Here is a 17,929-nt window from a genome sequence, read left to right on the forward strand (position 1 = left end):
GACATAGTCTAGAAAAAGAAATAAGATAAACTAAAAAACAAGATCAAAAATAAGTATTATAAATAGGCAAATGAGCAATCTTAGTAAAAAACAGTAAAGAATCCACAGTAACTGAAATATTATATATACAGACAGAAACTATTAGAACTATTGTATTGCACAGGATTTTAGTGTCATGTGTCTTTTAATACAGCAAGTCATGAAAATGGCAATATCTTTACTGGTTTAGTGATTAGGTATCAATCTGTTAATTATTTAAATTATTATCCTGACATTGTTTAAAAAAATGAAAATAAAGCAAAAGTTAAAAAAACAAGATCAAAAATAAGTATTATAAATAAGCAAATGAGCAATAAAGAAACAGTAAAGAAGTAATGGTAAGGAGTGCTCATATCATTTATTAGGTAAGGGTAATAACACATTTTTATAATACTCCATAACAAGTAAAATCCATGTATACAAATGTATGCTATTTGTATAGTTACATCTGGTGAATTCTATTGCTCTTTTATTGTTTGTTTTAGTACAAACTGCATTGTGTTGTGCAACCTTGTGTTGTACAATGACAATAAATGAAACTTTGAACCTTGTATCATTTTTCATAACTCATCATACTAAATCTTAACAGTTCTACTAATAACTACAGCAGTCAAATAATTTACAAGCAATACAATATTTCTCTATAACATGTAGTGGTGTAAATGTGTGTTACTACCAGTATGATTACTAGTTCAACATTTTTATTGTAGTGCAGTACTTCATTAAATGTACACTAAATTAATTCCAACACTGATATTTGGAACACAAAGATTGAATTGATGATATTTATTCATCTTTATTTCTGATCAAGGGTACTTGAGTGCGGTACAGATATGACCGGAGGTTCCTGAAGGCAGCACAAGTCACGTCCTGTCACATGGGATGTTTACGACTGTACTTTTTAAAGTCACACTGTCATGTTCAAGAACACATGCATGTATGTGTTTAAAAACTATGGCAGACGTTTTTAAATAACAACCCCAATAGTTCTGACTTCAAAAGCATTTTAGATAAGATAAGATAAAATAAGATAATCCTTTATTAGAAATGTACAGGATTTACAGCAGCATAGGGTATAGTGCAAACAAGAGGCATAGTAAAAAAAATCAAGTATTATTAATAATAATAATAATAATAATAATAATAATAATAATAATAATAATAACTTTATTTATATAGCACCTTTTAAAAACAAGGTTTACAAAGTAAAGATATTGCATTTTCATGACGTATACAATACAGAGAGTGAAAAGGAGATTTACTACTCTTTGGTACTACAAAAAAGTAGTACCAAAGAGTACCAACTTTGTGCAACTTTTTAAAAAAAAATTTTTTACACAATGTCAGGATAATAATTTAAATAATTAACAGATTGATACCTAATCACTAAACCAGTAAAGATATTGCCATTTTCATGACTTGCTGTATTAAAAGACACATGACACTAAAATCCTGTTTCTTTACTATGTCTCTTGTTTGCACTATCCTCTATGCTGCTTTAATCCTGTACCAACTTTGTGCATTTTTCTAAATTATATTTTTTACATAATGTCAGGATAATAATTTAAATAATTAAGAGAGTCCAACTTTGTGCAACTTTTTAAAAACATTTTTTTACACAATGTCAGGATAATAATTAAAATAATTAAGAGAGTACCAACTTTGTGCATTTTTTTAAATTTATTTTTTTACATAATGTCAGGATAATAATTTAAATAATTAACAGAGTACCAAACTTTTGCCATTTTCATGACAACTTTAAAAAAAACTTTGTGCATTTTTTTTTTTACACAATGTCAGGATAATAATTTAAATAATTAATTTTGTGCAACTTTTAAAAAAAAAAAAATGTTTTTACATCATAAAACTATTTTACCATAATGTCCATTTTTTTACACAATGTCAGGATAATAATTAAAATAATTAAGAGATGTACTTTAACTTTTGTGCATTATTTTAAATTTATTTTTTTACATAATGTCAGGATAATAATTTAAATAATTAAGAGAGTCCAACTTTGTGCAACTTTTTAAAAACATTTTTTTACACAATGTCAGGATAATAATTAAAATAATTAAAATAATTAAAGAGACTTACAATCAGTAGTATATTAATTAAATAATTTAAATAATTAACAGAGTCCAACTTTGTGCAACTTTTTAAGATAAAATGTTTTTACACAATGTCAGGATAATAATTAAAATAATTAACAGAGTCCAACTTTGTGCAACTTTTTAAAAACTTTTTTTCACCAGATGTAACTATACAAATAGCATACATTTGTATACATGGCTTTTACTTGTTATGGAGTATTATAAAAATGTGTTATTACCCTTACCTAATAAATGATATGAGCACTACCATTACTTCTTTACTGTTTCTTTATTGCTCATTTGCTTATTTATAATACTTATTTTTGATCTTGTTTTTTTAACTTTTGCTTTATTTTTATTTTTTTACACAATGTCAGGATAATAATTTAAATAATTAACAGATTGATACCTAATCACTAAACCAGTAAAGATATTGCCATTTTCATGACTTGCTGTATTTGGTACTAAAAAACACAAAGTAACTTTTGGATAATAATTTAAATAATTAACCAAAAAAAAAATGTTTTTACACAATGTAATAATAATTTAAATAATTACCAACTTTGTGCATTTTTTTTAATTTATTTTTTTACACAATGTCAGGATAATAATTAAAATAATTAACAGAGAGTGCAACTAAAATAATTAACAGATTGATACCTAATCACTAAACCAGTAAAGATATTGCCATTTTCATGACTTGCTGTATTAAAAGACACATGGCACTAAAATCCTGTTTCTTTACTATTTTTTACACAATGTCAGGATAACAATTAAAATAATTAACAGAGTCCAACTTTGTGCAACTTTTAAAAAAAAATGTTTTACACAATGTCAGGATAATAATTAAAATAATTTTCATGACATGGCTGAATTAAGATGTTATTGTTATTCTGTCAGTAATTGACGAGGGGGCGTGGCTCTACATTCCCCGTGCTCTGATTGGTCGGCTCGGTGTCGCCAGTGCGCAGGCGCAGAAACGAGTCGTGTTGATCTCAGAAGTCATCATGGCGCTCGCTCCGCCAGTCGAAGGTAAAGAGGTTGTCTTCTGCTAAACTACAGCTAGCCAGCCGCTATCGACCAGGAATCGATTAAGAAAAAGACCCTCTTTCAACCTGAACACGTTGCATTATTTACTTCCAGTCGATATTGGCGTATAAACGGTGTTAAAACTGTTAATAGACGTGACAGCTAGCGCTAAAGCTAGCTGGTTAGCATTGAGCTAACGCCGAAAGCTAAGCTAAGCTAAGTGTGTTTGCGCTGCACAAATAATGTCACAACTTCCGCAATTGTGTCCTAATTGTGTTGCTGTGTCTTATCAGGTCAGGGGGCCCGGCTGCTAGCACGATAAGCTAGTCTGTTAGCGCGGCTGTGCTTCACGATAAGGACCCAGTGCTAGCTTTGTTAGCTTAGGAGCTAGCTGTCTTCTCTCACACCATGTCAGTGTGTGTGTGTGTGTGTGTGTGTGTGTGTGTGTTGTTACCAGCATTGTCTGGAAAAACAAACTACAAAAGCATCATGTAGGATTGAGTTAAAAACCTTATTAAAAATATAAAGTTAAACCTTGTTCCCAAAAGGATTTCTCTTCACAGGGTCTCAGTAACATATGATACAGTATGTTTTACATTACATTACATTACAGTCATTTAGCAGACGCTTTTATCCAAAGTGACTTACAATAAGTGTATTCAACATAGGTATTCAAGAGAACTACTAGTCACCAGAAGTCATAAGTGCATCTCCTTTCTTAAACAAGCATCTAAAAGCATAAACCAGAGCAAAAGTACAGAAACAGACTAATACGAATACAATAAGTGCAGCAAACTAATATGAATACAATAAGTACAACAGACTAATACGAAAATAATAAGTACAACAGACTAATATGAATACAATAAGTACAACAGATTAATACGAATACAATAAGTGCAACAAACTAATACAATAAGTGCAACAGACTAATACGAATACAATAAGTGCAACAAACTAATACAATAAGTACAACAGACTAATACGAATATAATAAGTGCAACAGACTAATACGAATATAATAAGTGCAACAGACTAATACGAATATAATAAGTGAAACAAACTAATACGAATACAATAAGTGCAACAGACTAATACAAATACAATAAGTACAACAGACTAATACGAATACAATAAGTGCAACAAACTAATACAATAAGTACAACAGACTAATACGAATATAATAAGTGCAACAGACTAATACAATAAATAAGTACAACAGACTAATACAGACAATATAATAAGTGCAACAGACTAATACGAATATAATAAGTGAAACAAACAATACAAGAATACAATAAGTGCAAAATGCAGACTACTAATACGAATACAATAAGTGCAACAGACTAATACAAATATAATAAGTGCAGCAAACTAATACGAATACAATAAGTGCAACAGATTAATACGAATATAATAAGTGCAACAAACTAATATGAATACAATAAGTACAACAGACTAATACGAATACAATAAGTGCAACAAACTAATACGAATACAATAAGTGCAACAAACTAATACAATAAGTACAACAGACTAATACGAATATAATAAGTGCAGAAACAAACTAATATGAATACAATAAGTGCAACAAACTAATACGAATACAATAAGTGAAACAAACTAATACAAATACAATAAGTGCAGAAACAAACTAATACGAATACAATAAGTGAAACAAACTAATACGAATACAATAAGTGAAACAACAAATAATACGAATACAATAAGTGCAACAAACTAATACAAATACAATAAGTGAAACAGACTAATACGAATACAATAAGTGCAGAAACAAACTAATATGAATACAATAAGTGCTAAGTGGAAGGCTCAGGGTAGTACTGTATGTTTTGCTTTGGATGTTCCAGTTCTGAATACTTTTTGAATAACTTCCCCACTAAATATGTTGCATTGGGCTCAAACGCTGTTCCATAATCAAATATCTGACTTTGGTTTATGCCTGCTTAGTTAAATTGAGCTTAATTATGTAATTTTGTTCATTTGCCTGTTTTTCTGTCAGCAGTGATAAAACTCTTGTTGCTCTGATCCACCGCTAGCGAACGTGTTTAGAGTAAATACTGCAGATGGAAAAGATATGAAACCCAGAGTGTGTCATTCACGTTTGTTTATCAGATTTGTAAGAGTCACTCGAAACCAGTTCTGCCATATGTGTGTGATCACATCTTTTCCATGAGTTTCACCTCTGCATGATGGGTTTCAGCAGGGTTGCTTGATGCTTGAGGACATTTTTCCTTTTGTATTTATTCAGTGAATGTTTATTAGGATTTGGGGAAACCAAACCTACAGTACATGCTTTAAAAAAAAGACAATATATAGTAATTTTACACAATATTTAATTCAGATTAAGCCCAGAAAAGTGTGTTCTATGAGGTTTCTGTTTCATAATCGTCACAAAAGTGTTGCTTTCAAAGCTAGTAACCTGAGAGCCAAAGTTACAGTGTGTTGATGTGTCCTGTTGTGAGATCAGTGAGTAGAGTTGGGCAAAGATTCAAAAGATTACTGAGTTCATAGGAGCTCAGCTTTGGCTTAGCTTAGTTTTTACACCAAGTTTTAAAGTAGAATATCATCAACATTTAACAGCATTTACATTTTGCCCTAAAATGCAGTGTTGTTCATTATTACATTATCCTAAAAGCTTATTTACAGCATGGTCTGATTCAAAGTTTGGCAATTTCTGAGACCAACTGCTCAGCTACTTATAACCACTAATACATTATGGTATGTAATAAGCCAATTATATGGATGCACGTGTGCACTAACAGCTCAGAAAAGCCTCCTGGAAGTTTTTAAGAGATAACATAAGCGTTGTCCGTGCTTGAACTGCCTTTGTATGGGATCCCCACTGTCTAAATGTTGTTAGTAAGGTAGTCGACTATTTGTTTTAACCATTTGATTTTAAAGTCTCGTGGAGTAAACCTGTCCAACCTGCAAGTATACATGCTGAGACTAAAAAATAACTGGATCATATCACGTTTCCTGGATTTTTAACACACAGGCTGGACTTAAGTTGTATTAATAAATGTTTGTCTTACCTCTGCAGAGCACCCATATGGCCATCTAATTGACACACTGAAAGATGGCAGGATCAAGTTCTTCAATCCACAGAAACTCAATGATCCAAGATATGGTGAGTTCAGGACCCTCTGAATAAAAGAAAAGGCTCATATTTAAAAAAAATGTCCCTCTTTGGATACCCTTTCCAGGTAGCATTTTTTTTACTCAGATCTGCACGATGTAGAAGAAGTAGTGCGACATTGGAAGGGGCAGTTATTGTTGATTTTCTACTGTTTTTTTTTTGCTTATTTATAATACTGTTTTATTATTTCATTTTTAATTTTTTTTACTATGTCTCTTGTGTGCACTTTACCCTATGCTGCTGTAAGCCTGCGAATTTCCCCGCTGCGGGACTAATAAAGGATTATCTTATCTTATCTTATCTTATCTTATCTTATCTTATCGTACGATAGAAATCTATCAGCATGTTTGTGCTACTGCTTAAAAAGGTTGCGTTTACCAAACTGCAGGATAGCAGTGTAAATATGTACACATGTGAAAAGTATTTAAGAACATATGTAAACAGCAGTCTTAAAGATGTTTTAAAAATACCTGTATATAAATGAAATAGTTGAATTAACCTTAAAGAGCCTTCATTGGTTTGTAACTTCAAGGTCTCAGTCTGCATTTAATCAACAGTTATGTAAACAAGGACAGTGAACGTTCAATCAACAATTAGGTTTAATTACACATTGTAAACTGTAGGAAATCAAACACCACATTGTTTTTTGTTTCTCTGTGTAGACAAGCTGCCTCTGTCCATCCGTGTCTTACTGGAGGCAGCGATCCGTAACTGTGATGGCTTCTACACAAAAGAAGACGACGTCCAGAACATTCTGGATTGGCAGCAGCAGCAGAATAAAGCCGAGGTGCCGTTCTCTCCAGCGCGAGTCCTCCTCCAGGACTTCACGTGAGTTTCACAAGGATTTGGGGTTTAACAGCTGATCCACTAAGAGTTAGCTTTTTTTTTTACATCTTGTGTCATGACTATTTCTTTTTCATGCCTTTACATAAACAAATTATTAATCTTATCATACTTGAGTTATGAAAGAAGAACATTTCTATAACTCCTTGAAGGAAGGTTAGGTTGATTTATCTTTCCTCTCCTGGTTTCCTTTGACAGTGGTATTCCTGCCATGGTGGACCTGGCAGCCATGAGGGACGCTGTGGCCAAACATGGCGTGGACCCCGGCCTGGTCAACCCTAAATGCCCCACAGACCTCATCGTAGACCACTCGCTACAGATTGATTATAGCAAATGGTATGTTTCCATTAATATTATCCTTTTTATGTATTGACAATGAGCTTAAGAAAGTGATAACATGACTTTTAATTAGTTGATTTTTGTTGTATTGATAGAAATCTGAATTAGTTAAACAGCATTGTTCTTCTAAATGTTTTCTGTAATCTTACATTTTTTTTTTTTTACCCACAGTGCCATACAGAATGCTCCAAACCCAGGTGGAGGCGACGGTCCAAGCCAAAGCCAGGGTCCTTCCCGTTCCACACCCTCCAGGCGAGGCTCACAGTGTGGGGGCCAGCGGGGCTCCTGTAGTAAAGCCGCCTGCAGTGACCCTCCAGCCTCTACGGGTCGACCTGCAGCTTCTGTCCAGCAGATCGAGAATACGCCTCTCCTCTGCCCCTTCCACCTGCAGCCTGTGTCTGAGTGAGTTTGCTTGTTAAAAATGAATGTGGTTCTTGCTCTTTACGCCTGTTGGAGCTGCTGTTTGGTCAATTAAAAAGCAGGGCTGGGGAAATAAATTGATTTCACAACCGCTACAACTAAAAGAAAAACTGTCACAAGGTCTTTTGCCCCTTTCTAAAGCTACATAATCAGGCTACAGTAAGAAGTGTTCAGTTTAACAAAATCATGGGCCATTATAGCTTAAAGTCTCTGAGGGTTACCCTTTAGCATGTCTCATGTTGATTTGTTCTTTTTCCTGCAGTACTGAAACGGCTCTGAAGAATCAGGAAATAGAACTCGGCAGAAACAAAGAGAGGCTTCAGTTCTTTAAGGTACAGCAAACATAAAATATATATATTTTTGATGCGGTAACATCAGAGGGAGAGATATGCCTTTAAGGAAATTGTGCAAATTGTATCTAATTCCTTTAATCCATGCAGAAACCGAAGTGTAAAAACCACAAATCACCATTTTATGGATGTTATGTGTCGGACTATATCTTTTAACTCTCTGCTGCTCTCATAGCTTTTATTAGTCAAACAAAATAAGTCTTTTTTGGCTCGTGGATATATTCTTTCAATGAAAAGTAAAAGAACTTGGTGTTTCCCACTTGAGAGAGCAGAAATAAATAGTATTTGTACCTTGAGTTAGTCACAAAGCAAAAAAAATAAATGTCTTCCTATTCCTTTCCCTGTCTGTCAACCAAACAGTGGTGTTCGAAAGCGTTTAAGAATGTGAACGTGATTCCTCCGGACGTCGGTGCGGTCCACCAGGTGAATCTGGAGTATCTGTCCAGAGTGATCCAGGTCACCGACGGTTTCATCTACCCCGACAGCGTGGTGGGAACCGACTCACACACCACCATGATCAACGGCCTGGGCATCCTGGGCTGGGGTAAACCAGAAGTTCTCACCAGTTTTTTACACATTTATTGGAAAATGTCACCCTTGCAAGCTGATTTAAAAAAAAAAAATGTTTTGTCCATGCTTTTCTTTCACCAGGTGTTGGGGGAATCGAGTCAGAAGCGGTGATGCTGGGCCAGCCAGTGTCTCTGACCCTTCCTCAGGTGGTGGGCTGTAAGCTGGTGGGCTCCATCAACCCTCTGACCACCTCGATAGACATCGTCCTCGGCATCACAAAGGTAACGCTGCTCTTTTCTTCCCGGTTAGACACCCTAAATTGACATCCAGCTAGTCGTGGACAGTGCTATTTAAAAAAAATGCCTAGTCAGTTTGTTTCGATTCATCAAAAAGAACACTCGACTACGACAAATGTATCACACTGCAAGAATCAAAACTGAAACTGTTCTCATCTATAAATGCGGTACAAAAAACTACATTATGCACAATAACTGTTGCAAGAAGTAATAAATGGCAATATTTACAGGAAAAAAACTCTTGCTGCTTATTGTGTACTTATGTATCTTGTGCATTGATTTTCCAGCACTTGCGACAAGCTGGGATCGCTGGAAAGTTTGTAGAGTTTTTTGGACCTGGTGTCTCCCAGCTATCAGCTCCAGACCGAACCACCATCGCCAACATGTGCCCAGAGTACAACGCCACCGTCAGCTTCTTCCCCGTCGACCAAGTCACCCTCAAGCACTTTAAAAAGACAAGTGAGTGAGCAACAGCGATACTGCTTATTAAGAGTTGCAATAGCCGATTCTGTCATGCGTTGGTAATTAACGTGTCATCATTTTCTTTCCAGATTTTACCCAGGAGAAACTTGAATTACTGGAGTCTTACATGAAGGCTGTTAAACTTTTCCGAAGCTATGAAGAACCCTCAGAAGATCCCGAGTACTCTGATGTAATGTGTCAAAACATTTTTCTTACTTAACAACAGAGAATCAGTGGTGGATCAACACCGTTTATGTGTTAAAGATGAAAACAATTTCTTGTAATTTCCCTTTTTTTGGTGTAATGATGGTTGTTGCCTCATGGTAGCCATATTTGCAGAAATGAGCCGCCGGTGCAGCAGCAGAGGAATTGATTTTCATTCCTTCATCTCTGTGCAGGTGATTGAGATCAACCTGAGTTCCATAGTTCCCTATGTGAGCGGACCGAAGAGGCCTCAGGACAGAGTGGCCATCAGCAACATGAAAGAAGACTTCCAGAGCTGTCTTGATGAGAAGGTAACAAACTAAAAATACATAATAACACTTTCATATCAATGTCTATTACTGTTCTTTAGGTGTTGGACCAAGTGTGCAAACATCCAGGCAAAGATACTCTGGTGCAAAGTGTGAAAGAGAAAAAGAAAATCAGGCGTTTCTTGTAGAGGCAGAGTTGATTGCTGCCTGTTTTTTTCTCTTTCACACTTTGCTGAGGAATTTCTTGTTACTGGAAACATAGCCTTGAAATGAGAAATAAACAACTTATCTGGAGCCTGAAGGCCTTTACACACTGGGTTTGTGACAAAAAAAATGGATACTCGCCTGCAAAAATATAAATGTCTCGGGCTTTTATTCTGAAGGTTAAGAACAGGAGGAGTAGATCTGGTCTGTGTAGCCATTGTCAAGGATGAAATGAGAAATACTTTGCCGTCTTGGTTGAGACTATAGAGCCTCCATGTTGTTGTTTCCTAATCACAGCTCAACCTGTTCTTCACAACATGATTGTGTGATGACTATTTTTCTTGTTCCTGTTGCCTTTTTCCGCTAAATATTACGTTAAATATCCCTGTTCTGTGTGAAAGTATTCATTACAAAAACAACAGTTTGAAACAAACATACCTTAATCAAACAAAAGTGTGTAAAGACCTTCTGTGTGTAAACCTACTTTGTGCCCTACTTCTGTACTCTCTGCCAGTCCTCAGACTTATGTATATCCTTTGTTGACATAGTAAATGCAGATGCTGGTGATGCGTGGTTGACTACAACCAGTCATTTACTTTCTTCTTGTGCCTGCAGGTTGGCTTCAAAGGCTTCCACATCTCTAAGGAGAAGCAGGACAAGCTCGTTCCTTTCCTGCACTGCGGTCAGGAGTACCAGCTGGCCCACGGCTCGCTGGTCATCGCTGCTGTTATCAGCTGCACCAACAACTGCAACCCGTCTGTCATGCTGACGGCAGGTAAAGCACAGAGTCAAAAGACGAAACTATCGATCAGACTTTCACTGAAAATATTCCCTAATTTCATATTTATATCACTTGGTTGTAAACATGTATGATTGACAAGCTTTTAACTCTATCAGATGACACATATCATTTGGCCCGCAGGTGGCTGGAATTTACTGAGTATCTGGTCATCTTATCTTTTTGTGTTAGAATGTCTGTTTTCTTTTCTTTCACTTTAGTAAATCCTTCAAGCATGAATCTAATTATGGCTGCACTCTCACACCCAGAATGTTCTCCTTATTCCAGTCATTCACAAAATGAATATCCTGGTCTATGGCTACTTTGCGTAACGCAGCTGTTTTTGTGATTGACAGGTCTACTGGCCAAAAAGGCTGTGGAGGCGGGGCTTGTTGTCAAGCCTTATATTCGGACCAGCCTGGCTCCTGGGAGTGGCATGGTCACTCACTACCTCAATACCAGTGGAGTCCTGCCTTACTTTAGCCAGCTGGGGTAAGCATGTGTACACAGTGACAACACACACACACAGACACACACACACACACACACACACACACACACACACACACACACACACACACACACACACACACACAAATGTCCTCTAACAGCAGGGCAGTGACCTGGGATGAACCCATACTATAGGTTAAACTTTGCTCAGCTCTGGTTTTGAAAGAGATTACATGATCATTTTGGAGGATCTAGTTTGTGGCGCTGTTGGATTGTATTTTTTCGTATTATACCAACGGGTGATTCTATCATTTTGTCCACCCCATGCATGGGTACATATAACGTATAACAATAACAAACACCTCTCTGTAAAGTCCAATACAGGTAAAAAGTGATTAATGTTCAAGATAGTTACAAACTGGTGTTTTTTGGTTGCTAGGAAACATCTGTAGGGCCGTCTAATGAAAAGCAATCAACTATGTAAACAGGGATATTTGTTTGATTTAAACTGCTGTCTATGCAGATTATGCTTCAAATTAAAATTGTGGATCAATGCATTTAGAAAAATGGAAGAGTATCTGTTCCGCGAGATGTGCAAGTGACAGAGGAACGTTAAAAAATGCTTCTAATAACGCTTTCAGTGTTGATTGGCCGTATGACGGTTCCATGAATGAGTGTTGATGCGTACAGAGCTACAAATGAAGACCTTTTTGTTTTTCTTTCAGTGGCAAAGATCAATTAAGAACTCAAAAAAACAGCATGCTTTAAAAAATAAAAGGCAGTTAAAGATGTGTTAATTATCAAAGTTTGTGTGTGAAAGAGGGAACGCTGAACGTTTTAAGTCCTCTGCCCAACGACAACGCTGCGTTTTCCCTTCACCCCACAGGTTTGAGGTGATTGGCTACGGCTGTGCCACCTGTGTAGGGAACACGGCCCCGTTACCTGAAGGTGTCGTGGATGCAATCAAACAGGTCAGATCTCCTTAATGCGATCTTAAGCTTTTTGTAGATCCTTTTAAAAAGAAATGTGCATCTTAACAACAATCACATCTTGATGGTCTGCTGTGTTTTAGGGGGACCTGGTGGCCTGCGGTGTTCTCTCTGGAAACAGGCACTTTGAAGGGCGGATGTGTGACTGCGTGCGGGCCAACTACCTGGCCTCCCCTCCCCTGGTGGTGGCTTATGCTCTTGCGGGGACTGTGGGAATCGACTTTGAGAAAGAGCCTCTGGGTAAGAAAAGGCAACACGTCAGGAGCTCTCTAAAGCTGAGGGTCATTAGGGGATTTCAGGAATTTTGGCTGATTACAGTGAGGGAACCTTTAGTGATTCTGTGTCTTGTGCAGACATGCATCAGCCGTAGAGACATGTGACAAAGGAGCATTGTGGGCAGTTTGAGGTCTAAACGACTATTATCTGGTCGTGATCATAGCAGAGAAATTAAACAAAAAACCAGCATTAATTTAAGACTTTTAGACTTGGACACTTCTAATATTGAGGGGTTAACATTGAGCATCCTGTTGTTGGTGAAGGTGTGACTTCAGAGGGGAAGGAGGTGTATCTCTGTGACATCTGGCCGTCCAGGGAGGAGATCCAACAGACTGAGGAGGACACAGTCATCTGCTCCATTTTCAAGGATGTCAGGGGAAGGATGGAGGTCAGGACACAATCCATTTTTATTTATTTTATGTCCATTTTTTTACTATTAAATCAAGTGAATAAATGATTCCCTTTGTGCCTTCTCTTACTCTCTCCAGAAAGGGAACACGCTTTGGAACAATATTGAATGTCCAGATTCTGTGGTGTTCCCCTGGGATCACAAGTCCACATATATCCGTTCGCCGTCTTTCTTCAGCAAGATGGTAAGAGTCTCCTGATTTCACGCATCGAAAGGATGAACAGAAATAAAAACAGCAGCAGCAGTTTTGACAATAAGTGTACCTCCTCTGCTCGTCTTTTGTTCTCAGAGTAAAGACGTGCCACCTACTCAGTCGATAGAGAACGCTCACGTCTTACTGTTCCTCGGGAACAAAGTGACGACGGACCACATCTCACCGGCGGGCAGCATTGCCAGAGTCAGCGCCGCTGCCAAGTACCTGATGAGCAAACGGTCAGTAGCCAATCAGACATGGTGGTGAGATTAATGAAGAAGTCCAGACTAGTAAATAACAGATTCTTGCACATTATTTACAGATTACTGCATGGCACGGACACTGTGTCCTCATCACTGTCCTAAACTTAAGCAAGACTACTTATTTGGCTGCTCCTTCACTAAAGCTTGTCCTACTAGTTGAAATAGTAAAGTTTATTATTTATTAAAACGTTTATAAAGGTTGTAGAAGATAATATCGATCCAAAATTTGCCAAGAAATGTGAGTAAACGTTTGTAAATCTCCATCAAAGTCTACAGGAAATATTTGTAGAGTTGTGTCAAAAACAGAACAGTAACTCAATAAAATAACTTTTTAAAACCACAATTCTAACAAAATATATTGCAATTTTAGATATCATATCAGATGTATGTACAGTCTGTTGTATGAATGAGTCAACAAAGGATTTAGGTGTTGTCACTGGACACTGTTGCTATGCACATTTGATTACATCCTGTTTTGAATATTTTCCTCAGCCTGACGCCGCGGGAGTTCAACTCGTACGGCGCTCGCAGAGGGAACGACGCAGTGATGACCAGAGGAACGTTCGCCAGCATCAAGCTCCAGAATCGATTCATCGGCAAAACAGGCCCTAAAACTTTGCACATTCCTTCCGGCCAGATGGTGAGTGTGAACTTTGAAAACCCTGAGGTGGATTTATTTTTGTGGATTTGTTTTTGTATCGGTGAATACAAACACCTGTGTATCTTTGCGCTGTAGCATTCTGTGTGTTTAGCCATGTCAGACCGGCTGCCAATAACATCTCCTCCTTTTTGTTTGCCTTCTTATCAGCTGGATGTCTTCGAGGCGGCTGATCGCTATCAGAGAGACGGCATTCCTCTCATCATCCTGGCAGGCAAAGACTACGGCTCTGGAAACTCCAGGGACTGGGTCGCCAAAGGACCATACCTGCTGGTAAACTGCAGCACAAACACACAACACTTTCCACTAACAGGCGACATAATAGGCAACAAGAACTGTACTTTTTTTACTTCATCTAACATGGTACATGTACACAACAGTGATTACACTCCACAATGAGGTATCACATTTCTAATAACTTTTAAAACTAAATGATTGTAAAAGCCTGGACCTGTTTTTTATTTTTATTTTATTTGCTTTCTCTTGTTCTCACTTACTCCATGCCTCACCTGTTTTTTGTCGCTCACCTTCATCTCTGCTGTCGATAGGGTGTACGTGCCGTCATCGCCGAGAGCTTTGAGAAGCTGCACAAGAACCAGCTGGTGGGAATGGGCATCATGCCGCTCCAGTTCCTGCCCGGCGAGAACGCAGACTCGCTGGAGCTCAGCGGGAAGGAGAGGTTCACCATCACCCAGCCGGACAGCCTGAGTCCGAGGCAGCAGCTCACAGTCAAGGTAGGCAACAGGCGGTCGGCCCTGAGATTTGATAGCTGTTCGGACTTTTTTTGTTTTATTGTTTGTAAGTATCTGTAGCTGAGATTTCTCGGAAAGCATTGTGTGGATACTGAGTTAATTTTTCCTGGTGAAATGAATCTAATTAAATTGATATGGTTCTCTGTAGACGTGGCAAGAAGTATAAGCACAGTACTTAACACTTGAAAAACTATGTGACAGTATTTAAGTCCTCAACAATGGTTTTCAAAGATTAAAAAAAAAATTAAAGCCATCTTTTTAGATTTTTGTTCATTAAAGTGGCAGAAAAAAAACACGGCTTTGACATTTTATTGCCAATATAAGACTGTTAAGAGGACGGTGTTAGCTAACGATTACTTACATACACACTCAACAGACACAAAGCAACTTTATCATCCTATTTTAGTCTTGTTTCTGCTCACCTGAAGAATTCACACTGTTTTACCTCTGTTTTGGTCTCCTCCAACTCCTGAGAAAAATATCTTGCTGATTAGCTGCTAGATGTAAAATATTCTCTTCATAAGCATCTTATTAAAAACACTTTGAACGGTTTAGTGAAGGACTTTCTATGTTTTTTCTTCTTCCAGACCAGCCAAGGAAAGTCCTTCTCGGTCACCGCACTGTTCGACACGGAGACGGACGTTAAACTTTTCCGACACGGAGGTCTTCTTAGATATGTTGCCCGGACTTTGCTCTGAAACAGCCTGCGGCCCCGGTGGATGTGCCCAGCAGTCCTCATCAACTCACCATCTTGTCTTCAGTACGGATGAAAAAAAAACCAGCTCACTGGAGCAACATAACGGCCGATGATCCGTCTGTTTGAGCTGGATGACTTTTGGAGTCATGAGACAAAACTTTTTAGACCTGAGCTGCTTCTTCGTCACTACACACGACTGCTTCTGCAGTTTTCTAACAGCAGCGTTTCTCCTCACAAGAAGACGACGCGGTGACATTCACTCAATAAGGAGAGATTGTACCCAAAACAACATTCTTTTTTTTTTTTTCTTTTATTGTGTTGGAGGCCGGATTTGCTGCGTATTGAGGGGACATTTCTCATGGAGTTGAGCCAAGAAGAAATGAATCCTGTCTGCTTCTGTTGTCGTTTAACAAAATAAATCAATAAAACAATCCTGCCTAGAAAGGCTGACATGGTGCTAGGTACTACGGCATGAATACTTTGTTTTTTAGGGAGGGGTGTAGCCTGTTTTAAGTAACGTCTAATTTTGCATCATTATGTGGGAAATATGAAATCCCTCCTATGGCTGCATTACTAAGTTACATAAAAATGGCCCCATCTACAACTGACAGTCCTCTGGATCCAAATAAAGGAAAATTATAAATGATGACACATTTTGGCCTTAATCCGTATCAATAAAGTAGCAGATGTTTCTTTGAATAATTTTGAGCAAAAAAATACATTTCATTCTTCGTACCCGAAGTATTAAATATTATCAAAATGCAAAATTATAAGTTTAACATTTTAGTCAACCTACTTGGTGCTGAGGTGAGTGGTAGTTACATTGTTGCTGCTGGCTGAAGTTACACTTGTCATTTACATGTAGTTTTGTTTTAAGGAGTGACTGATAATAGATTTTGAGAGATCACCCTGGAATCATCTGAATCACTTTTACTTCTGTATCGCCAGTGAACCCGTCCAGTTAAATCTCTTCCTGAAGCCTAATTATGCTGCAGTATTCAGCATTATTAGCATAGGTATCTATTTAAAGGGGAACTCAAAGTCTCTTAACCAGTATTGGAGAGTACAACTGCATATATGAAAAAAGTTATATGAATACATACGTCTTAAATTCACGCTACGAGCAATAAAGCTACATTGTCGCCTCTGAAGTGCGGTTTAAGCGTTCGTTGGCGTAGTTATGTCGTTGAATAGAACAGGAAAGCGAATGACTGTATTTCCCAAAATTACAGTTTATTAACATCCCCACTTCTAACAACTCATTTTTGATAACTCGTCCCCGTCGTGACTTGGAGCGATGTGGAATTAAAAGCTGCATGAAAATGACAAGTGTAATCATATCGCTTCATATCTTCGGTGCTTCTCTCTTTGACTTCTGTCAGACTTATTGAATATAACTAAAGCTCCTTGCATGAGGAGATTATAAAAAAGAATTGTAGTAAAAAAATGCTAATTTTCCAGTTTATATTACAGTTTGAACTGAATTATAAGTGAATGGATGGACACCAGACCGGCCTCTAATACAGGTATTCTTAAATTGATAATTCATCACAAATATCATATGCTGAGGTACTGGACTTTATTGTTTTCTTTTGCTTGCTCTGTATGATTTTGACACAGTTAAGAGTATTTGTTAGCTAATGGCACTTTCTAAAACCATCCCTTTGTTGTATCATGTCACATTATTTAGAATTATGGATTGGAGCCTTTTATGCACTTCTATTTTTTAGTGAGCGTGCTTTAATACTGGCTGTGTTTTAAGAGAAGTTATTTATTGATTACCTACAATATTCTGTAATATGTCAAAACCATATGTACTGCCTGAAACTGTTTGCAAAACTGTGTATTTGTTTTTAAAAGTGATTGAAGACAGTGTTTTGCCGACTGCCAAAACGAGCTGAAACAAGTAGTGAGCTGTCGTGAGTGTCCTGGTTTCTCCACGGCTTCATAGCACATGTTGGGTTTAAGTTCCTCAGCTGATCCATCTTCACTGTTTTGGCCTTCCTAGTTTAAGGGGTTGAGTTTTTAATTAGTGATCTCTGGATGCAGCACAGTGTGAAAAGCTTTACCTGTAGTGTCGTCGTGTGGAGCAGTTAACCGGTCTACTGATGCCGTTTCCTCATCATCTCATTTAAGGGAAGCAAAAGTACGTAAACCAAGCACACGTGTCTGGATGTCTGTAACGCTGACTCGTATTGTAAATAGTTTTTAATAAATGGTAAAGCAACGCTGGTCACGTGGCCGTC

At 37.4% G+C, this 17,929-nt stretch overlaps 1 protein-coding gene across 1 annotated transcript; it reads left to right on the forward strand.

Annotated features, from left to right (window-relative positions):
- The first annotated feature begins 3,114 nt into the window (after positions 1–3,114).
- Positions 3,115–17,911, forward strand: ireb2 (iron-responsive element binding protein 2). The gene is made up of 22 exons (XM_054619927.1): positions 3,115–3,164; positions 6,226–6,312; positions 6,984–7,149; positions 7,363–7,500; positions 7,675–7,905; positions 8,186–8,255; positions 8,634–8,817; positions 8,925–9,064; positions 9,367–9,538; positions 9,631–9,731; positions 9,940–10,056; positions 10,834–10,993; positions 11,353–11,488; positions 12,333–12,417; positions 12,519–12,675; positions 12,975–13,099; positions 13,200–13,304; positions 13,410–13,552; positions 14,069–14,216; positions 14,385–14,507; positions 14,783–14,968; positions 15,574–17,911. Exons 1-22 carry the CDS (start codon positions 3,140–3,142, stop codon positions 15,682–15,684), a joined length of 2,910 nt encoding a protein of 969 aa, XP_054475902.1. The 5' UTR covers positions 3,115–3,139; the 3' UTR covers positions 15,685–17,911.
- Positions 17,912–17,929: the final 18 nt, after the last annotated feature.

Source organism: Anoplopoma fimbria, chromosome 19 (assembly GCF_027596085.1).
Source record: "Anoplopoma fimbria isolate UVic2021 breed Golden Eagle Sablefish chromosome 19, Afim_UVic_2022, whole genome shotgun sequence".
Lineage (NCBI taxonomy): Eukaryota > Metazoa > Chordata > Actinopteri > Perciformes > Anoplopomatidae > Anoplopoma > Anoplopoma fimbria.